At 44.9% G+C, this 23,073-nt stretch overlaps 4 protein-coding genes across 16 annotated transcripts in view; 2 read left to right on the plus strand and 2 right to left on the minus strand.

Annotated features, from left to right (window-relative positions):
* Positions 1-401, minus strand: part of lrrc8aa (leucine rich repeat containing 8 VRAC subunit Aa) — a 19,534-nt gene extending 19,133 nt beyond the window's left edge. For all 4 annotated transcript variants that reach the window (XM_061932081.2, XM_061932080.2, XM_061932078.2 and 1 more), the window contains exon 1: positions 115-401. The gene's annotated coding sequence lies outside the window, so the exon portion shown is untranslated. The remainder of the gene's footprint in view (positions 1-114) is intronic.
* dnlz (DNL-type zinc finger) lies at positions 376-11,290 on the plus strand. 2 transcript variants are annotated; one of them, XM_061932085.2, is made up of 4 exons: positions 376-702; positions 3,143-3,282; positions 10,691-10,846; positions 11,105-11,290. In XM_061932085.2, the coding sequence occupies exons 1-3, from the start codon at positions 457-459 to the stop codon at positions 10,836-10,838; spliced, it is 534 nt and encodes a 177-aa protein (XP_061788069.1). In that variant the 5' UTR covers positions 376-456; the 3' UTR covers positions 10,839-10,846; positions 11,105-11,290. The 2 variants fall into 2 exon arrangements, with proteins under 2 accessions (XP_061788069.1, XP_072768793.1); XM_072912692.1 differs by lacking the exon at positions 11,105-11,290 and having other exon boundaries at positions 405-658; positions 10,691-10,878.
* A 1,064-nt stretch (positions 11,291-12,354) lies between these two features.
* Positions 12,355-21,646, plus strand: uck1 (uridine-cytidine kinase 1). 2 transcript variants are annotated; one of them, XM_061932083.2, is made up of 7 exons: positions 12,384-13,235; positions 16,058-16,217; positions 16,290-16,386; positions 18,580-18,722; positions 20,961-21,055; positions 21,126-21,174; positions 21,237-21,646. In XM_061932083.2, the coding sequence occupies exons 1-7, from the start codon at positions 13,146-13,148 to the stop codon at positions 21,410-21,412; spliced, it is 810 nt and encodes a 269-aa protein (XP_061788067.1). In that variant the 5' UTR covers positions 12,384-13,145; the 3' UTR covers positions 21,413-21,646. The 2 variants fall into 2 exon arrangements, with proteins under 2 accessions (XP_072768792.1, XP_061788067.1); XM_072912691.1 differs by lacking the exon at positions 20,961-21,055 and having other exon boundaries at positions 12,355-13,235.
* A 641-nt stretch (positions 21,647-22,287) lies between these two features.
* The window catches only part of rapgef1b (Rap guanine nucleotide exchange factor (GEF) 1b), a 112,082-nt gene continuing 111,296 nt past the window's right edge, over positions 22,288-23,073 (minus strand). For all 8 annotated transcript variants that reach the window (XM_072912684.1, XM_072912683.1, XM_072912686.1 and 5 more), the window contains one exon: positions 22,288-22,590. In XM_072912684.1, the coding sequence (XP_072768785.1) occupies positions 22,440-22,590 (151 nt within the window). In that variant the 3' untranslated portion in view covers positions 22,288-22,439. The remainder of the gene's footprint in view (positions 22,591-23,073) is intronic.

Raw genomic sequence — 23,073 nt, forward strand, 5'->3', positions numbered from 1 at the left:
CACTTGACGTGTCATTAATTTAAAAGATAATAATAATATTGGGGGCGCGTGGACACGACTGACGCGCCGCCTCACAACAAAATAGCAGGACGGTCACTTCCGAGACACACTTACCCTTTTTTTATGGACGCCGCTGTCTCTCACCTCGTCCACCCGCGAGAGAAGCATGTCTCGGCGCCGAAGACAGGCGGACAGTGGTCCGGTGGAGCCAGTAGTTTGACAGCCAGGACTGTACACGCCTCCCGGACCGCTGCGTGATTGCTGCTGATTCGTCCGTTTGCTCCAACCCTCCGGAAGTAGTTCATGTTTGTCCTTTTTGGCTCGTGTCAAAATAAAAGCATGCGGACCGCACACCTAAACGGAAATGAACGGGGATGCAATGGCGTGACGTCATGAAGCCGCGACAACAAACTTGAACTAAAACGTCGGTGGCTTTGGATCAGACGCGTCGTTGTCATGCTGTTCCCCAGGTGTTTCAATCGTTTACTTTCAGGACGAATATTAAAACCCATGATGACTTTGCTGTGGCGTTCGCCTGTAAGGTGTGGACCAACACCTTCTTCTTCACTTAACCGGTGTCGTCATCTTTCCTACGATGGCTGCAGAACGAGAAGCTTCTCCACCACTCAGAGTACTAAAACACGGCAAGCCCTGAATGGTCAGATTATTTCGACACACCTGCACCTAGTGTACACATGCAAGGTATTGTGGTCTTTACTTTTGCTGAAAGTGTTCATCCATAGGCAATGACAGTGTTGGGTTAGTTACTGAAAACCAGTAACTAGTTACAGTTACTAGTTACTTTATTTCAAAAGTAACTCAGTTACTTACACCAAAAAGTAATACGTTACTGTGAAAAGTAACTAGTCACTTCTTTCCCCCCCCCCCCCCCCCCTTTTTTTAAAGGCCTACTGAAACCCACTATTACCGACCACGCAGTCTGATAGTTTATATATCAATGATGAAATCTTAACATTGCAACACATGCTTAAGCTTACTAAAGTGCAATTTTAAATTTCGTGCAAAATATCCTGCTGAAAACGTCTCGGTATGATGACGTCAGCGCGTGACGTCACGGATTGTAGAGGACATTTTAGGACAGCATGGTGGCCAGCTATTAAGTCGTCTGTTTTCATCGCAAAATTCCACAGTATTCTGGACATCTGTGTTGGTGAATCTTTTGCAATTTGTTCAATGAACAATGGAGACAGCAAAGAAGAAAGCTGTAGGTGGGAAGCGGTGTATTGCGGAAGGTGTTGTGCCGGATAACGCACCCCCCGCCGTAGAATGCACCCCTTTACTGGTGTGCCGGATAACACAGCCGGTGTTTCATTGTTTACATTCCCGGAAGATGACAGTCAAGCTTTACCATTGGCCTGTGGAGAACTGGGACAACAGAGACTCTTACCAGGAGGACTTTGAGTTGGATATGCAGACGTGGTACCGTGAGTACGCATGCAGCTGCGGCTTCCAAACATTTGATCGCTTGCCCGTACGTGCGTGCCGCTATGTGCATGTCACGTACGTAACTTTGGGGACTTTGGGGAAATATATGTGCTGTATGAACTTTGGGGAGGTGAACGGTACTTTGGGCTGTTGGATTGAGTGTGTTGTGCAGGTGTATTGGCGGGTTATATGGACGGGGGGGGGGTGTTTGTTATGCGGGATTAATTTGTGGCATATTAAATATAAGCCTGGTTGTGTTGTGGCTAATAGAGTATATATATGTCTTGTGTTTATTTACTGTTTTAGTCATTCCCAGCTGAATATCAGGTCCCACCCGCCTCTCACAGCATCTTCCCTATCTGAATCGCTCCCACTGCCCTCTAGTCCTTCACTCTCACTTTCCTCATCCACAAATCTTTCATCCTCGCTCAAATGAATGGGGATATTGTCGCTTTCTCGGTCCGAATTGCTCTCGCTGCTGGTGGCCATGATTCTAAACAATATGCAGATGTGAGGAGCTCCACAACCTGTGACGTCACGCTACTCGTCTGCTACTTCCAGTACAGGCAAGGCTTTTTTATCAGCGACCAAAAGTTGCGAACTTTATCGTCGATGTTCTCTACTAAATCCGTTCAGCAAAAATATGGCAATATCGCGAAATGATCAAGTATGACACATAGAATGGACCTGCTATCCCCGTTTAAATAAGAAAATCGCATTTCAGTACGCCTTTTTTTAAGTCTCCCATTAATGCCCTTTTAGCCTTCATTTTAGTACTGTTATTGCACTGGAGAATAATACAATCTGTTGATCAACTTGACATGCATTTGCATCACTGAACTCAGAAAGCAATGTGGTCTACATACAACACCCAAAGACAAATATATGTTCAAAGGGCCAATTTATTTCAGGCCAGAACAAATTGACACAACTATTTTAAATAGCTGCAACATAATAGCTCTTTAACTTTAACTAGATAGGATCTTTGATCCAAGACACAACTTACATTTAACTAAAATGTTATTTTCTTTGTGCTCGACAAAAGAAAAGTATTGAGAATGTCTCCATGTTAAGAAACTTGACTTCTGGCTTCACCATGATGTCTTGTTGGTTGTTATGAAAGTAGCGTATGTGTGGCCCTTTAAGATATGACAGCATGTGAGGTGAGTGACGTTAGTGAGTGAGTGGGCAAGAGAGGTGAGGGACCGGCGACCGTGAGTGCGTGCAGGTGCTCTAGCTTGGTGGATGGCTGCGTCCAATAAAGTCACAAAGTTGCAACAAACCGCCGGCCTCGTCATTCACCCTCAACTGTAAAGACCCACTTCCGAGTAAAGTGAAGGTTGTTAGCCCCGAAGTACATAGGCTCTGGAGGAACGTCTCCCCTGTGTCCCTCAACTACGGTCTGGGAGCCCCTCCGCCCCCACCCACACAAAGCACGCCTCTTCTTTTCCTTGTGACACAGAAGGAAGACACCGCAGCGCTCCAATAAAACACACTCAGATCTTCTGTTTCTGGCCGATACTACATAAAAAATAGCGTAAAATAATGCAGTAACGCATCATGTAGTAACGGTAACTGAGTTACTGAATATAAAAAATAACACGTTAGATTACTAGTTACCGCCAAAGCTAACGGTGTTACAGTAACGCGTTAGTCCCAACACTAGGTACTGAAATGTTCTGTTGTGCACATTCAGGTTTGCAGACTTAGGTCTATGCAGAAGATCTCCAAGCAGGCCTACCAAAAGGGTGTTGTGATCGTGACATGCCAAGGATGCAAGAACCACCACATCATCGCTGACAACCTGGGCTGGTTCTCTGATTTAGAAGGGAAGAGGTTTGTATTTACTATTATTGACTGTGTCTACAGTCTTAACGCACACCAATGCCCCAATCAGAATCAGCTTCAGACTTAGACAAACTTTATTGATCCACAAGGGAAATTGTTCCACACAGTTACAAAGGATGGAAAGAATAATGCAGGTGTAAAGTAGACTAAAAAGGTACCATAGTAGCAATATAAAATATAACATGTAATATTCACATATTATATGTACAGTAATATACACTGATATATCATAGTCAGAGATGTCCGATAATGGCTTTTTTGCCGATATTCCGATATTGTCCAACTCTTAATTACAGATTCCGATATCAACCGATACCGATATATACAGTCGTGGAATTAACACATTATTATGCCTAATTTTGTTGTGATGCAACAAAATTAGCAAATCCAAAGCCATTTATCAACAACACCTAGAAACGCCGCCGGCTTCGCTGGGCCCGAGCTAATCTAAGATGGACTGATGAAAAGTGTTTTGTGGTCTGACGAGTCCACATTTCAAATTGTTTTTGGAAAGTACGCGTCGTGTCCTCCGGACCAAAGTGGAAAAGAACCATCTGGATTGCTATAGGCGCACCCCCCCCCCCGCTGGATGCATTCAACAATGTAACAAGGTTTTCCAAAATAAATCAACTAAAGTTATGGGAAAAAAATGCCAACATGGCACTGACATATTTGTTATTGAAGTCACAAAGTGCATTATTTTTTTCAACATGCCTCAAAACAGCAGCTTGGAATTTGGGACATGAGGAGGTTGAGGTGGGCGGGGTTGGAGGGGGTAGGGGTTGAGGTAGCGGGGTGTGTATATTGTAGCGTCCTGGAAGAGTTAGTGCTGCAAGGGGTTCTGGGTATTTGTTCTGTTGTGTTTATGTTGTGTTACGGTGCGGATGTTCTCCCGAAATGTGTTTGTCATTCTTGTTTGGTGTGGGTTCACAATGTGGCGCGTGTTTGTAACAGTGTTAAAGTTGTTCATACGGCCACCCTCAGTGTGCCCTGTATGGCTGTTGACCAAGTATGCATGGCATTCACTTGTGTGTGTGAAAATCCGTAGTTATGTGATTGGGCCGGCTCGCAAAGGCAGTGCCTTTAAAGTTTATTGGCGCTCTGTACTTCTCCCTGCGTCCGTGTACACAGCGGCGTTTTAAAAAGTCATACATTTAACTTTTTGAAACCAATAACGATAATTTCCGATATTACATTTTAAAGCATTTATCGGCCGATAATATCGGACATCTCTAATCATATATTTATATAACATAAAATATATAACAATTACCATGTACAGTACTACAGCATATGTAACAGCTGCAGCAAAATGATAAAGTAGATCCAACAGAAAATATACATTATAAACAAAGATAGGTAGTGAACATAGAAGCGGTCAGGTAATAAACAGATATCTATTGCTGCATGGCGAGTGATTATACAGCTGGATGGAGTGCGAAATGAAAGAGTTCTTGAATCGAACACTGTGGGAACGAAGCTGAAGGAGCCTGTTGGAGTATGAGCTTCGCTGTCCCTCAATTGTCTGGTGGAGTGGGTGGGCAGGATTGTCCATGATGGCGAGCAGTTTGTCCAGTGTCCTCCTGTCCCTCACTGACACAAACGCCTCCAACTGCGTGCCAATAGTTTGGCCGGCTTTCCGGATCAGTTTGTCAATCCGGTTTAAGTCCCTTTTGCTGGTGTTGCTCCCCCAACAAACCACTGCAAAGTACAGTGCACTGGCCACAACAGACTGATAAAAGATCTCTAACAGCTTGCTGCACACATTAAAGGACCTAAGCTTCCTCAGAAAAAAAGTCTGCTCATGCCCTTCTTGTATACAGCTTGGCTGTTGTCCTTCCAGTCCAGTCTGTTGTTCAAGTTTAATGGCCAAGTAGCTAGCTCCGTAGCCCCGTCTTTCCTTTATTCCGGTCTCTCCAAGCGGACTACGGTAAAACAGAGAGCCAGCAGCTTGGCTTCGGTGCAACCATGACCATGGCTCCCCAAGGCAGATCCAATCAAATCAAATCAAATCAACTTTATTTATAAAGCACATTTAAAATTTACCACAGGGGTAGCCAAAGTGCTGTACAATGAGCAGGTTAAAAGATAAAACGAGTACCGAGCAAACACAACACAACACAAACAGAACACGATAGAAAATAAATAATTAAAATAGAATTAATAAAAACATAAAAACATAAAAACAGGATCACAGCAGGTGTATTATGGGGCGCCATTGCAGGATGGATATCACTCAGTGTTAAAAGCCATGGAATAAAAGTATGTTTTTAAGAGAGATTTAAAAACAGGAAGAGAGGAGGCTTGTCTAACACTCAGGGGTAGGTCGTTCCAGAGCTTGGGAGCAGCAACGGCGAAAGCTCTGTCACCTCTAAGCTTCAGCCTTGTGTCAGGGACCGTCAACAGCAGCTGATCGGCTGATCTTAAGGATCGGGTGGGGCAGTAAGGCTGAAGGAGGTCGGAGAGATAGGTTGGCGCGAGGTTGTTTAGACATTTAAAAACAAATAAAAGGAGTTTAAAATGTATTCGGTAACGCACAGGGAGCCAGTGAAGGGACGCTAAAATAGGGGTGATGTGCTCACGTCTGCGGGTCTGTGTTAGCAGACGAGCAGCAGAGTTCTGCACGAGCTGCAGGCGGGCGAGGGAGGCCTGGCTAATGCCAACATACAGGGCATTACAATAATCAAGACGAGTCGAGATAAAAGCGTGGATTAATTTCTCAAGATCATGTCTTGATAGAAGCGGTTTCACTTTCGCTATTTGGCGTAATTGATAAAAGCTTTTTTGAACGACGCTGCTGATTTGTTTTTCGAATTTAAAATCTGAGTCAAACTTTACCCCCAGGTTTGTGACAGAGTCGCTGAGATACGGGGTCAGAGTGCCGAGGTCAACGTTGGGGGAGGGAGAGCGACTTGGACCGAACAACATAACTTCTGTTTTATCTTCATTTAGGCTCAGGAAGTTAGCTGAAAGCCAGACTTTGATGTCGTGCAGGCAGTCAATAAGGCGTTGAACCGTGTTATTTTGTGCCATGGGAAAATAAATCTGGCAATCATCGGCATAAAAATGAAATGCAATACTGTACTTCCTAAAAATAGAACCAAGGGGGAGAAGGTAAAGCGCAAATAAAATTGGGGCAAGGATTGAGCCCTGGGGGACCCCATGTGGTAAAGGAGCTGTGGACGACATAAAACTGTCTACTTTTACACAAAAACTCCTGTCGGTTAGGTACGACCGGAACCAGTTGAGGGTGGCGCCCTTAATGCCCACACAGTTCTCAAGACGAGTGATTAAGGTGGCGTGGTCGGCGGTGTCGAACGCAGCGGACAGATCTAAAAGCACCAGGACAACATATTTACCAGAATCAGTGGACAGGAGGATATCGTTAAAAACTTTTAGAAGCGCTGACTCTGTGCTGTGGAGGGCTTTATAACCGGACTGGAACAGCTCAGTGATACCATTATCCTCTAAGAAGGGCAACAACTGACTGTAGACAACCTTCTCTAATATTTTGGAAATGTATGGAAGATTAGAGATAGGTCTGAAGTTAGAGAGGAGAGAGGGGTCGAGGCTGGGCTTTTTAAGTAGAGGTCGTACCACTGCATGTTTAAACTCTACTGGAACTATTCCAGAAGAGAGGCTACTATTGATAATGTTAAGGACACTTGATCCAATAGTAGCAAGTACCTCCTTAAACAGGCGAGGTGGGAGGGCATCTGCAGGAGAACCAGAGGGCTTCATATGACTAACTGTGTCACTTAAAAAAGAAAAGGACACCGGCTCAAACTGATGGAAAACAGAAGAGAAATGCAGGTAATATGCAATAGTTCACAGAAAAGCAGCGCAGAGGCCACAAAAGTGCCACCCCCTTGTTGCGCAGACCCAAATGGGCCGGATCCAAAAGGCAAAAGTCACATGAAAACAAGAGGGAAACATCTAGAGCACAAACAGAATACAACGATTTGCAAATCCTTTTCAACTTATATTCAATTGAATAGACTGCAAAGACAAGATATTTAATGTTCGAACTGAGAAACTTCATTTTTTTTGCAAATAATCATTAACTTAGAATTTAATGGCAGCAACACGTTGCAAAAACTTTGGCACAGGGGCATTTTTACCACTGTGTTACATGGCCTTTCCTTTTAACAACACTCAGTAAACGTTTGGGAACTGAGGAGACCCATTTTTGAAGCTTTTCAGGTGGAATTCTTGCCACCTGAAAGAATGTTGTTCAACAGTCCGGAGTCTCTGTTGTGGTATTATAGGCTTCATATTGCACCACACATTGCGCCAGACAGGTTTGTATCAGTTCATCTTAGATGAGCTCGGGCCCAGCGAAGCCGGCGGCGTTTCTGGGTGTTGTTGATAAATGGCTTTCGCTTTGCATAGTAAAGTTTTAACTTGCACTTACAGATGTAGCAACCCACTGTAGTTACTGACAGTGGTTTTCTGAAGTGTACCTGAGCCCATGTGGTGATATCCTTTACACACTGATGTCGCTTTTTTTTAAGCAGTACTGGGATCGAAGATCCGTAATATCAAATTCCAAATGAGCTAATATTTGCAAGAAATCAAGTTTTCCAGTTCAAACATTAAGTATCTTGTCTTTGCAGTTTATTTAATTGAATATAGGTTGAAAAGGATTTGCAAATCATTGCATTTAGTTTTTATTTAGGATTTGGGTTTTGGGTTTCGTAGATCTCCATCTTGAGCAGTGATTCTCAAACTGGTACACCAAATAATCACATCATTTAAGTACAGTGTCATCCTACCGCTTATTGCCTTCGGGGTCGCGGGGGGTGCTGGAGTCTATCTCAGCTACAATCGGGCGGAAGGCGGAGTACACCCTGTTGTACAGTGTCATATTTTCCTATATTCAAACACAATGTTACTGTTCAAACGTTGTGTAATGTTACAGTGGCCACAAATATTAAATATACTTGTTATAAAAATTAAAAAAAGAAGACCTGCCTTGTATTTAATGAATACTTAGGCGTATTCCGCTACTGTATTTTAATGTTGGTCATTATGGTGGTACTTGGAGAGGCATGTTTTTTCTGAGGGGTTACTTGGTGAAAATGTTTTGAGAACCACTGATCTATAGGGTCCGGATCTTTCTGTGTGGAGTTTGCATGTCCTCCCCGTGACTGCGTGGGTTCCCTCCGGGTTAGAGATGCGCGGTTTGCGGACACAACCGCGGAGTCCGCGGATTATCCGCGGATCGGGCGGATGAAATTTAAAAAAATAAGATTTTATCCGCTCGCGGGTCGGGTCGGGCGGATTAATTAGATTTTTTTTATTTTTTTTTTGCGGGTGGCAGTTAAACCAATTGGGAAATATATATACATAGTTAAATGTTGTTACCCACATACGAAAAACGAGCAGGCACCTGCTGCATATGCCACAACAGAAGAAAAAAAAAGAAAAGAGATGGACACTTTTACGGAGCGGAGAAGGGACGCCTCGCCGGGGTCCGGGACCGAGGCCCCTTCCCCCGAGAGGGCCCCACCGGGAGCCGTAGCTGAGGCGATCCGCAAGAAGGGCCCGACGCACGTCCAGGGTCACCACCGCGCCCACCGCACCGACACCCCGCCTCGTCCGCTTTCGCCGCGGCCGGCGTCACGCGCAGCAGGTAAGCAGCTTACCTGCCCGCCACCCCCGTGGCCGGGGGCTCGTAACAGGGGTCACTCCGCGCGCTCCGCCCGCGCAGCTTACCTGCTTGCCACCCCTGTTGCCGGGGGCGCGTAACAGGGGTGGCAGTGCGCTCACGAAAGGGGTGGGGCTCACCCTGGTTGATATAGAGAGCAGGACGGTGGCCATGGAAGTCGGAACCCGCTAAGGGAGTGTGTAACAACCCACCTGCCGAATCAACTAGCCCTGAAAATGGATTGCGCTGGAGCGTGGGCCCATACCTGGCCGCCGCCGGCAGCGAGACGCGCTTGGAGGTGCGCTCAGCGCGGCCCCCATATGATTGCGCACTGGTGTGCGTCTGGGTCGTGACAGCGTGGCACGCGCAAGTCTGTGCTGCGTTGGATCAGTCTCCTTTCTTTAACAGGCAAAAGCTTTATAACCTCACCATACCTGCCAACTTTTAAATCAGAAAAACCTAGTAGCCAGGGTCCAAGGGCCGCAGGCCCCGGTAGGTCCAGGACAAAGTCCTGGTGGAGGGTTCAGGGCTTCGCCCCCCCGACGCAAAATGATTATTAGCATTCAGACAGGTTAAAATGTTGCTAAAACCATCACTTTTCTATCAGTCACAGTGACTTTTCAAAACAAATATTACAGCAAAAATCATATGGGTTGATTGACATGTTTATTCTGTAAGCTAACTGCAATAGTTTGAAATTATTTTGACAGTTAATGCCAGTTATCCTGTCAACCTTTCACAAGACTTCAATTTGTTAATTGAAAGTATAAATAGTATAAACACTTTTAACAGTATGTCGTGCTGTGAAATACAGCTGACAGGATGGCGCACCAAACACGAAGCAAGGCCATGGTGCAGGAGAACAAAGGACTTCTTTCATTTAAGGTTTGTGATAAACCATCAAACTCATTCGTTAAAAGGACTCTATAGTAATATAAAGCGAATTTTTCTGGACATTATCATGCAAGAAAAGTTTATTTTTGGGATCGCGATCACCGCGTAATGATTTTTAAAGGTTGCATTACAAACATTTAACTGTCCCATGTGATCAGCCAGTGCGATTGGAAGTCCATGCTCAATTATTGCCTCCGTAAATAAAACTTCGGCATTTATCACATCCAAAGAATCTGTTTGGGCGACGAAAAACGTTGAAAGTTTTCCACTTGTATCGCTAGCAACGGCATTAGACTTGTGTTTTTTTGTCCCAACGTGGTCTTTTACATCGCTAATTCCTCCGTGTCCGATCGAAAAATCTTGTCTGCACAAGGTGCAATTCGCGTAGTTTTCACCCTTTTTTTTTTTTTTTTAATGTTAGATATATAACAACGGGCGGATGGCAGGCGGATGCAGTTCTGATCAAACGTTACATCGGGTGGATGGCGGATGGTTGACGACTTTCTGCCGCGGTTGCGGATGAAATAAATTGCCTATCCGCGCATCTCTACTCCGGGTACTCCGGCTTCCTCCCACTTCCAAAGACATGCACCTGGGGATAAGTTGATTGGCAACACTAAATTGGCCCTAGTGTGTGGATGTGAGTGTGAATGTTGTCTGTCTATCTGTGTTGGCCCTGCGATGAGGTGGCGACTTGTCCAGGGTGTACCCCGCCTTCCGCCCGATTGTAGCTGAGATAGGCTCCAGCGCCCCCCGCGACCCCAAAGGGAATAAGCGGTAGAAAATGGATGGATGGATGGATGATCTATAGCAAGTATCCAGTTAACATATTTTCCTCTAATGGTGTCGCAGGAACATCGAGGAGATCCTCGCTGCCAAAGGGGAGACGGTGAAGAGGCTGGAAGGAGGAGACGCTCTGGAAGTCGTTCTTGAAGAGTCCACCTGTAAAAAAGAACTACCGAGTGGTCCTGATGTGGAAGTAACAAACAAAGATACATAACAAGAGCTGTATGAGAGACTATAATGTTCCATCACAACTCAAATGAACACTGAACGTTAATATTTATATACATTTTAAAATTACATTTCTGATGTAGCTTTTGTCTAGGATCTCAGACTAGGCTTATGTACCTACCTATACCTTTTATGTGCGGCTGCTGGTTGCAGGAGCTCTGTGTTCTTGATGTTTCCCTCTTGTTTTCACGTGTTTTTTTGCCTTCTGCACTTTCCTGACTTGGGGGACCGGCCGCTGGCCCTCGGCCACAGCGGATTCCGCATGGAGAGACCGGAGGAGATGCGGAGGAAGAGACAGGGCTGCGGAGCTCGCGTTGAGCATAATCCGACACTTCGGTTCCCCTGGACGGATTGTCACTCATCCGCGCAGACGGAACATTGGCTGAGCGCTAGTGGGCAGCCTAGGATGGAGTCTGCTATTTTGGATGATTTATTGGGTCTGTTATTGGGTCTGTTCCGGTCCCTGGCCATAGCAGACGACGGCAAGGCATGGTGCACAGCAGTGTATGTGGGTGTTGAAATGATACTTTTGTTTTGTCCTTTGTCTGCATGGTGTATGTGTGCAACGCATCCGGCAGTAGAGGGGTCTTGGGGCGCTAGGAGGTTAACCCCTTTACTACTGTTACCCCAGGTGGCCTTTGGCAAAGGCCTAGTACCTGACTGCCCCCTAGCCAGGTATACGGTGTAGACCTCAACGGCGGAGCAGGCGGAAGACGGTAGATTTAAGAACTACCACAACGGCTGCGATGGCGGAAGAAGGCTGCAGCAGAAAAGGGTCCCCAGTCGTATTGGACTCCATGCCACTGGACCCTGACCCGATTCTGTCAAGGATCGTGTGGTGACTGTCTGTGCACCAGTGTCCCCACGTAAAACAGTCACACACAGGCAGGGGCGCCGAAAAGGGGGGGTAAAGGAGACGGATTCTAGGGGCCCATGATGGAGGGGGGCCCCAGAGAGGCCCCTAATGATGATGAAATTATCCATCCATCCATCCATCCGTCTTCTTCCGCTTATCCGAGGTCGGGTCGCGGGGGCAGCAGCTTAAGCAGGGAAGCCCAGACTTCCCTCTCCCCAGCCACTTCGTCCAGCTCCTCCCGGGGGATCCCGAGGCGTTCCCAGGCCAGCCGGGAGAGATAGTCTTCCCAGCGTGTCCTGGGTCTTCCCCGTGGCCTCCTACCGGTCGGACGTGCCCGAAACACCTTCCTAGGGAGGCGTTCGGGTGGCATCCTGACCAGATGCCCGAACCACCTCATCTGGCTCCTCTCGATGTGGAGGAGCAGCGGCTTTACTTTGAGCTCCCCCCGAATGACAGAGCTTCTCACCCTATCTCTAAGGGAGAGCCCCGCCACTCGACGGAGGAAACTCATTTCGGCCGCTTGTACCCGTGATCTTGTCCTTTCGGTCATGACCCAAAGCTCATGACCATAGGTGAGGATGGGAACGTAGATCGACCGGTAAATCGAGAGCTTTGCCTTCCGGCTCAGCTCCTTCTTCACCACAACGGATCGATACAGCGTCCGCATTACTGAAGACGCCGCACTGATCCGCCTGTCGATCTCACGATCCACTCTTCCCCCACTCGTGAACAAGACTCCGAGGTACTTGAACTCCTCCACTTGGGGCAAGATCTCCTCCCCAACCCGGAGATGGCACTCCACCCTTATAATACAGAAAATTAATGATACTGTGTTGGGGGCCCTGTAAAGATTCTTTTCATGGGGCCCAAAATCCCTAGCAGCGCCCCTTGCACACAGGCATCCTCCATAAAGGGATACACCCCTACCAGGAGGATCGTCCTACTCGTTCGAGTGACCGCCGATGATGTGTGCAACATGTGCTATTTGTTGCTCATTTTTTTTGTTTTACTTGGCGCTGTATGTAGAAATAGCGCCTCTGAACTGGCAGTTGTTTGCATCAGCTCTGCTCTTTTATTCTTTGATATTTGTCATTTTTACCTTTTTTGTGTACTTTCTGAAACCACATATATTTCCCCCAATATGGATATCCCATTCTAATGTGGCATATGCGAGTTTGTGCATTAAAAACTATTTTTCTGTAATGTCACGCGTTTTGAAGCACAAAGTGAATGTTTCGTGGGTCTGACTTTGAAAACAAATGTTCCTACAGTGGACATTAAACAAACAGGTACGTCAGACCCACATTGTAGTCACGAGTTGGCGCGTCAACGTAACCTCGCGAGAACTCGCCCTGGTGTGTTGTTTGCTAAACATTAGCCTGAAAGCTAGCACGACAAGTCATCCTCCATACTGTTTCTCCCGTGTTTCGGACTGCGATGGAGGCCCTCACAGCCGCAGAGGAGGCGGAGAGGCCGCACCATCGACCATTCCTCATCGGGGTCAGCGGAGGAACCGCCAGTGGCAAAGTTAGCGCTTGTTTTTATGCCTCCCCCGCCAACGGCGGAAGTGGTTAGCATCGTGTGTTAGCATTAGCTAGGCTAGCGGTCGCCGATCTGTCAAAACTACTTTGCCCACAAAGTTATTTGTGTTATTAAAGCAGTTCATTTACTTTTCTTATCCCCTTTATGGAATTCACGTTCGTTTAGCATTTTATACCGCTAATTTGCCTTTTTAGTGAGTTTAATACGGGAAGTCAGGCGACTGACAGCGGCCACTACATTAGGTACACAAATCAATGGCGATCTCTTAATGAGCTGTCATTGCGCAATTTAACGTGTGCCTAATGAAGTGGCCTGACCATCACAGACAAACATGACGTCTCGGGGGGGAAATCCGATAATGGCTTTTTGCCGATATCCGATATTGTCCAACTCTTTAATTACCGATACCGATATCAACCGATATATACAGTCGTGGAATTAACACATTATTATGCCTAATTTGGACAACCAGGTATGGTGATAAGGTACTTTTAAAAAATTAAAATTAAAAAAAAAAAAAAATTGAATAAAAAAAGAAAGTGAAACAATATAAAAACAGTTACATAGAAACTAGTAATGAATGAAAATGAGTAAAATTAACTGTTAAAGGTTAGTACTATTAGTGGACTAGCAGCATAATGATAATGGCTTTTTGCCGATATCCGATATTGTCCAACTCTTTAATTACCGATACCGATATCAACCGATATATACAGTCGTGGAATTAACACATTATTATGCCTAATTTGGACAACCAGGTATGGTGATAAGGTACTTTAAAAAAATTAAAATTAAAAAAAAAAAAAATTGAATAAAAAAAGAAAGTGAAACAATATAAAAACAGTTACATAGAAACTAGTAATGAATGAAAATGAGTAAAATCAATCAATCAATCAATCTTTATTTATATAGCCCTAAATCACAAGTGTCTCAAAGGGCTGCACAAGCCACAACGACATCCTCGGTACAAAGCCCACATACGGGCAAGGAAAAACTCACCCCAGTGGGACGTCGATGTGAGAAAACCTTGGAGAGGACCGCATATGTGGGTAACCACCCCCTCTAGGGGAGACCGAAAGCAATGGATGTCGAGTGGGTCTGACATAATATTGTGAGAGTCCAGTCCATAGTGGATCCAACATAATAGTAAGAGTCCAGTCCATAGTGGGGCCAGCAGGACACCATCCCGAGCGGAGACGGGTCAGCAGCGTAGAGATGTTCCCAGCCGATGCACAGGCGAGCGGTCCACCCCGGGTCCCGACTCTGGACAGCCAGCACTTCATCCATGGCCACCGGACCTGTGCCCCCCCCCCCCTCAAGGAAAAGGGGAGCAGAGGAGAAAAGAAAAGAAACGGCAGATCAACTGGTCTAACAGGGGGTCTATTTAAAGGCTAGAGTATACAAATGAGTTTTAAGATGGGACTTAAATGCTTCTACTGAGGTAGCATCTCTAATTGTTACCGGGAGGGCATTCCATAGTATTGGAGCCCGAATAGAAAACGCTCTACAGCCCGCAGACTTTTTTTGGGCTCTGGGAATCACTAATAAGCCGGAGTTCTTTGAACGCAGATTTCTTGCCGGGACATATGGTACAATGCAATCGACAAGATAGGACGGAGCTAGACCGTGTAGTATTTTATACGTAAGTAGTAAAACCTTAAAGTCACATCTTAAGTGCACAGGAAGCCAGTGCAGGTGAGCCAGTATAGGCGTAATATGATCAAACTTTCTTGTTCTTGTCAAAAGTCTAGCAGCCGCATTTTGTACCAACTGTAATTTTTTAATGCTAGACATAGGGAGACCCGAAAATAATACGTTACAGTAGTCGAGACGAGACGTAACGAACGCATGAATAATGATCTCAGCGTCGCTAGTGGATAAAATAGAACGAATTTTAGCGATATTACGGAGATGGAAGAAGGCCGTTTTAGTAACACTCTTAATGTGTGATTCAAACGAGAGAGTTGGGTCGAAGATAATACCCAGATTCTTTACTGATTCGCCTTGTGTAATTGTTTGGTTGTCAAATGTTAAGGTGGTATTATTAAATAAATGTCGGTGTTTAGCAGGACCGATAATCAGCATTTCCGTTTTCTTAGTGTTGAGTTGCAAGAAGTTAGCGGACATCCATTTAATTTCATTAAGACACGCCTCCAGCTGACTACAATCTGGCGTGTTGGTCAGCTTTAGGGGCATGTAGAGTTGGGTGTCATCAGCATAGCAATGAAAGCTAACACCGTATTTGCGTATGATGTCGCCTAGCGGCAGCATGTAAATACTAAAGTATGCAGGGCCAAGAACCGAACCCTGAGGAACTCCGCACGTTACCTTAACATAGTCCGAGGTCACATTATTATGGGAGATGCATTGCATCCTGTCAGTAAGATAAGAGTTAAACCACGACAAAGCTAAGTCTGACATACCAATACGTGTTTTGATACGCTCTAATAAAATATTATGAAAATTAACGGTTAAAGGTTAGTACTATTAGTGGACTAGCAGCACGCACAATCATGTGTGCTTACAGACTATCCCTTGCAGACTGTATTGATATATATTGATATATAATGTAGGAACCAGAATATTAATAACAGAAAGAAACAACCCTTTTGTGTGAATGAGTGTAAATTGGGGAGGGAGGTTTTTTGGGTTAGTGCACTAATTCTAAGTGTATCTTGTGTTTTTTATGTTGATTTAATAAAAAAATAAAATAAAAAAAACCCGATACCGATAATAAAAACGATACCGATAATTTTAACGCATTTATCGGCCGATAATATCTCTAATCTGACACCTTTATGTGACAGTCGACAGTGTGCGCCAAGATCATGGAGCTGCTGGGCCAGAACAAAGTGGACCACCGGCAGAGGAAGGTGGCCATCATCAGCCAGGACTGCTTCTACAGAGTCCTCACTGCAGAGCAGAAGGGCAAAGCGCTGAAGGGGCAGTACAACTTTGACCACCCAGGTAGCGGAAAGTCATGCCTCAAGCGAAACATGTCTATTCAAAGTGGTACAAATGTGCGCAATCATCTTGCAGGAGCCTTCGACAACGACTTAATGTACAAAACGCTGAAGGACATCGTGGAGGGGAAGGTGGTTCAAGTGCCAACATATGACTTTGTCACCCATTCCAGGCAAGAGGACACAAAAGAGTGATTAAGAACGTACAAAACCCAAAACCGGTGAAGTTGGCACGTGTAATTTGTAAATAAAAACAATACAATGATTTGCAAATCCTTTTCAACTTATATTCAATTGAACAGACTGCAAAGACAATATATTTATATTTATACGGGTTTTTTTTTGCAAATAATCAGTAACTTAGAATTTAATGGCAGCAAAAAGGTGGCAGAGGGGCATTTTTACCACTGTGTTACATGGCCTTTCCTTTTAACAACACTTAGTAAATGTTTGGGAACTGAGGAGACCAATTTTTGAAGCTTTTCAGGTGGAATTCTTTCCCATTCTTGCTTGATGTACAGCTTAAGTTGTTCAACAGTCCGGGGTCTCCGTTGTGGTATTTTAGGCTTCATAATGCACCACACATGGGAGACAGGTCTGGACTACAGGCAGGCCAGTCTAGTACCCGCACTCTTTTACTATGAAGCAATGCTGTTGTAACTAGTGGCTTGGCATTGTCTTGCTGAAATAAGCAGGGGTGTCCATGATAACGTTGCTTGGATGGCAAATTATGTTGCTCCAAAACCTGGATGTACCTTTCAGCATTAATGGTGCTTTCACAGATGTGTAAGTTACCCATGCCTTGGGCACTAATACACCCCCATACCATCACAGATGCTGGCTTTTCAACTTTGCACCTATACCAATCCGGATGTTTTTTTCCCCTCGTTTTTTCCCAGAGGACACGACGTCCAGTTTCCAAAAACAATTTGAAATGTGAACTCGTCAGACCATCAGTACGTCTTAGATGAGCTCGGGCCCAGCAAAGCCGGCGGCATTTCTGGGTGTTGTTGATAAATGGCTTTGGCTTTGCATCGTAGAGTTTTAACTTGCACTTACAGATGTAGCGACAAACTAGTTACTTACAGTGGTTTTCTGAAGTGTTCCTGAGGACATGTGGTGATATCCTTTACACACTGATGTCACTTTTTAATGCAGTACTGCCTGAGGGATCGAAGGTCCGTAATATCATCGCTTATGTGCAGTGATTTCTCCAGATTCTCTAAATCTTTTGATGATATTACAGACCGTAGATGGTGAAATTCCTAAATTCCTTGCAATAAATAGCTGGTTGAGAAATGTTGTTCTTAAACTGTTGGACAATTTGCTCGCGCATTTGTTCACAAAGTGGTGACCCTCGCCCCATCCTTGTTTGTGAATGACTGAGCATTTCATGGAAGCTGCTTTTATACCCAATCATGGCACCCACCTGTTCCCAATTAGCCTGTTCACCTGTGGGATGTTCCAAATAAGTGTTTGATGTGCATTCTTCAACTTTCTCAGTCTTTTTTGCCACTTGTGCCAGCTTTTTTTAAACATGTTGCAGGCATCAAATTCCAAAGGAGGTAATATTTGCAAAAAATGAAGTTTTCCAGTATCTTGTCTTTGCAGTCTATTCAATTGAATATAGGTTGAAAAGGATTTGCAACTCATTGTATTCTGTTTTTATTTACGATGTACACAACGTGGGTCGGGTCACGGCAGCAGCCTAAGCAGAGAAGCCCAGACTTCCCTCTCCCCAGCCACTTGTGTTGTAAAAAAAATTGTTTTTGCTATTGCAGTTTTTAAGTTATTCTAAAATACATGTTCTGACAAGTGACATCATCCAACCCCCCCACCTTGTCCAATTAGTTTTTGCTGCAAAAATGTTTTGTCTAACTATTTTAGTTTTTTTATCTTATGGGGCTGGTTATGAACGATAACATGTTAATAACATAAAAACTATAATATTTAGACAAGAAAAAATTGAAGCACAAACAAATGGGACAAGTTTGGGGCGACTTTCACATGGTTAGGGGTGCTGTTATACTAAAACTATAACATGAAAAGAATGACAAAAAATGTTGCCGGATAAGTTTGGAGCGGAAGGGCTGGTTATATATAATAAAAAGTCAACATAAGAACTATGAGACAAAAACAATTTGCAGAATAATAAAATACAGCAAGTTTGGGGAGATTTTGATTGACAAGGTGGGGCGGGTGCTGGATGACGTCACAAGTCAGAAAATTGTATTTCAGAATAACTTAAAAACCGTAGCGGCACTAACAAAACATTTTACGGCACGTTTACATTTTTGCAATTTTGAGGGGGGGGCCAACTTCACACAATGGAGGTAAAATCATGAAACAATGAACTGTGTGTGCAGGCTAGACGAGAGGATCACGTTTTATCCAGCAGACGTGGTGCTCTTTGAGGGCATCCTCGTCTTCTACCCTCAGAAAGTGCGCGACATGTTCCACATGAAGCTCTTTGTCGACACGGACTCCGACGTCAGGCTGTCTCGCCGAGGTGAGGAAGTTTTTGTTTCTGTTTTTTGTCCTGTCCAGCCACTCAGGCAAATCATATAGTTGATGTAGATGCCCATGTCTGTTGTACAGATTTACTTTAGAAAAGAGAAGTGTTGGACACTTCTCTTTTTGCCTTATCAGTATTTGATTGTATTAAATGTAAATTGTTGAATTTTAACTAGTTTTGTTTTAAATAATATTTAAATTTATTACAGCTGTTTATTGATTTAATGGAGGAATGTAGTTTATCATAGAACCGGCACCCGATGTTGTTAAAAAGTATGGATTTTGAATCGAAAATCGATGGGCATCGGTTGGGGACATCTCTGCGCTGCTGACCTGTCTCCGCTCGAGATGGTCTCCGGCTGGCCCCACTATGGACTGGACTCTCACATTATGTTAGATCCACTATGGACTGGACTTTCACAATATTATACTAGACCCACTCGACGTCCATTGCATCCGGTCTCCCCTAGGGGAGGGGGGGGGGGGTCACCCACATCTGTGGTCCTCTCCAAAGTTTCTCATAGTCATTCACATCGACGTCCTACTGGGTTGTGAGTTTTTCCTTGCCCTTATGTGGGCTGTGTACCGAGGATGTCGTTGTGGCTTGTGCAGCCCTTTGAGACACTTGTGATTTAGGGCTATATAAATAAACATTGATTGATTGATATATACATATACATATATATATATTAGAGATGCGCGGTTTGCGGACACAACCGCGGAGTCCGCGGATTATCCGCGGATCGGGCGGATGAAATTAAAAACAATAAGATTTTATCCGCTCGCGGGTCGGGTCGGGCGGATTAATTAGATATTTTTTTTATTTTTTTATTTTTTTTGCGGGTGGCAGTTAAACCAATTCGGAAATATATATACATAGTTAAATGTTGTTACCCACATACGAAAAACGAGCAGGCACCTGCTGCATATGCCACAACAGAAGAAAAAAAAAGAAAAGAGATGGACACTTTTACGGAGCGGAGAAGGGACGCCTCGCCGGGGTCCGGGACCGAGGCCCCTTCCCCCGAGAGGGCCCCACCGGGAGCCGTAGCTGAGGCGATCCGCGAGAAGGGCCCGACGCACGTCCAGGGTCACTACCGCGCCCACCGCACCGACACCCCGCCTCGTCCGCTTTCGCAGTGCGCTCACGAAAGGGGTGGGGCTCACCCTGGTTGATATAGAGAGCAGGACGGTGGCCATGGAATTTCATTTAAGGTTTGTGATAAACCATCAAACTCATTCGTTAAAAGGACTCTATAGTATTATAAAGCAAATTTTTCTGGACATTATCATGCAAGAAAAGTTTATTTTTGGGATCGCGATCACCGCGTAATGATTTTTAAAGGTTGCATTACATTATTAACTGTCCCATGTGATCAGCCAGTGCGATTGGAAGTCCATGCTCAATTATTGCCTCCGTAAATAAAACTTCGGCATTTATCACATCCAAAGAATCTGTTTGGGCGACGAAAAACGTTGAAAGTTTTCCACTTGTATCGCTAGCAACGGCATTAGACTTGTGTTTTTTTGTCCCAACGTGGTCTTTTACATCGCTAATTCCTCCGTGTCCGATCGAAAAATCTTGTCTGCACAAGGTGCAATTCGCGTAGTTTTCACCCTTTTTTTTAATTTTTTTAATTAATATTAGATATATAACAACGGGCGGATGGCGGGCGGGTGCAGTTCTGATCAAACGTTACATCGGGTGGATGGCGGATGGTTGACGACTTTCTGACGCGGTTGCGGATGAAATAAATTGCCTATCCGCGCATCTCTAATATATATATATATATATATATTTATATATATATATATATATAAATAAATCTATCAATCAACATAACAAGGGGGTAATATCTCAACAATCTCTCTTTTTTATCCAAACTCAACAACATAGCGAGCTTAAATGTCAACACACAAGTTTCGTTGATGCGTTCGAAAAACAAAACAAAAACATTAATTTTACCTTGTGTCTGGGAATACGTGTGGCATTTTTGAACACTCAGGGAGTTTCCGGGTTACAAACGAGCAGTGGCTTCACATAGTCACCGCTAGCGTCAGCACAAACTATCAGTGCGAGGCGATCCTTCATCGGATTGTGTCCCGGTAGGGCCTTCTCCTTCGCTGTAATAGAGGTCCGCTGTGGCATCTTTTTTATTCTCATCACAATTAAAGACTCGCTGCGGAACAAATACATCCCAAAGCTGACAGATGTTTGTGACCCCCTCAACAGTTTTACGAGACATGACCCGAGGGAGAGACCTGGAGCAGATCCTCTCTCAGTACACCACTTTCGTCAAGCCGGCCTTTGAGGAGTTCTGCTTGCCTGTAAGCATCTGCACTCACGTCACCAATTGGTAACATCGTGTCACACAGCTTGGCTCACTGATCTGTGCAGACCAAGAAGTATGCAGACGTCATCATTCCGAGAGGCGTGGACAACATGGGTAAGTCCCATCAAGTCCACCTGCCTCATCTCGGGTCTTGACCATGTCTGCTTTCTTCTCAGTGGCTATCAACCTCATCGTGCAACACATCCAGGATATTCTAAACGGCGACCTGTGCAAGTGGCAGCGCGGCGCCGTTAACGGCCAGGGGCGGAGCTTGAAGCGGGCCCTGTCGGAGCAGTGCGACCTGCAGAACGGAAAGAGGGTACTGCTGGAGCCGAGCAGTCGTCCCCACTAGCGGCTCCTTCGCGAATGTTTTTCGTTACTGGTATGGATCTCACATGCATCCATGTTTGGGCAGATAATAGAAAGCTTTTTGATTTGTTTTAAGCTTTCGGTTGTGTCAATACTAATATATATGAATGATATTAAGAGTTTTTTTTAACTTATTTAATGCCTTAATCTATTAATGTTCACCTTCCCGTGCAACAATAAAAGCACGACTACAAGATAATAAATGTCTAAAAAAACAGCTGTTTGTGGTTTTATTGTGACGTGTTGGAAGCAGAACGATTTACACCAGCACACTTTGGAATGTGGACTTCACTCACTCAGACATGAACTTGATTGTGATTGCTCGTCCTACGTGATGGCGGGCAGGCAGGCAGGGAGAGGGGGGGATGATCACAGCATCTCCAGTCATTTATCTTCCCGGGTTGTTGTTTTCAGTGCACATACTGTACATACGGCACTTGGGGAGAAGCCGAGCTCTTCTCGAAAGCATAAAGATCCTTTTTGAGAACAAAAGGAGCAGTGTATATAATACATTTCATAATAAGCAAACATTATTCTTACACCAACAAACCCACAGCTTCCAGTCTCTCGTAGTCGGGACCCTCAACAGTTCACAGTAGGGGGCGCTGCTTGCATGAGGGCGGGATATGGGGGTTGTAGATGGCACAGAATATAAAAAAACTTGAAGAGTAATGGACCTTTTTTTTTTTCTTCCCCTCAATGTCCCACACTCGCGCAGCATCTGCAATTAAAAACAGAGCAGACTTCTTACTTCCTGGTTCTCGTCCGCTCTGTAAGGATTCATCTTCCTGTCGAAGTCACTGAATCCGTCTGAGCCACAAAAAACCCCCAAAACAATCTCCCGGTGCTGCCGAGCTTTATGTAAACGTCGCTCGCGCACGCCTGCGACGAATCTCCCGTTAGCGTCCGCTGCTCTTTCCGTCCGTGGTAAAGTGGAGTTAGTTGTAGCACAGTTGGAGGTCGAGTCTTATGCAGCCCCATGGAGGGAGCCGCAAGGGGCCGAGGGACCCCTAAGTCTTCTCCTCCCGGTCCGTCTTGCGGCGGGCGATGTTCCGGGGTTTGATCTTCAGAGACAGCTCCCACAGTGCCTCCTCCGCCAGGTGGTCGCTGAAGTCGTTGAAGAAGCAGACAATGTCCTCGTTGCGCTTCAGCTCGTAATGTCTGGGAAGACAAAGCGGGGGCATGGCCATATTACAGCATCCATTAATCCTAAATCAATTCTGTGTAACATGTCATATCATATGTGGGGTGGCGTGGCTGGGTTGGTATCCTAGTCACTGCCGTTGTGCTGCCCACACTGGTTTAAATGTAGTTTAAAGATGCAGATAATGGGCTTCATTCACTATATAAATATAATTCACTTCACTAATAAGACCTCGTGTTTGGGTGGACTTTGTACTCTGCTAGATTTGCCCGAAATTCCCCCTCCCTTTACTGCAGGGGCGGACTTATGCTGAGGCATGCATGGGGCCCCGAGATTTTCAGGGGCACCCGAAAAATGATTATTAACGTTTCCTTCTACTTAAAACAAGTGTTTATATTTGACCTAATCTGTGCGCTTCAAAATACATCAAACATACTTCAAGGGGATCAATGATGAATTCCGGCTTTTCAAGCTCATAAATGTTGGCTACTCATGGTAAA

This window comes from Nerophis lumbriciformis, linkage group LG39 (assembly GCF_033978685.3).
Source record: "Nerophis lumbriciformis linkage group LG39, RoL_Nlum_v2.1, whole genome shotgun sequence".
In the NCBI taxonomy this organism is placed as follows: domain Eukaryota; kingdom Metazoa; phylum Chordata; class Actinopteri; order Syngnathiformes; family Syngnathidae; genus Nerophis; species Nerophis lumbriciformis.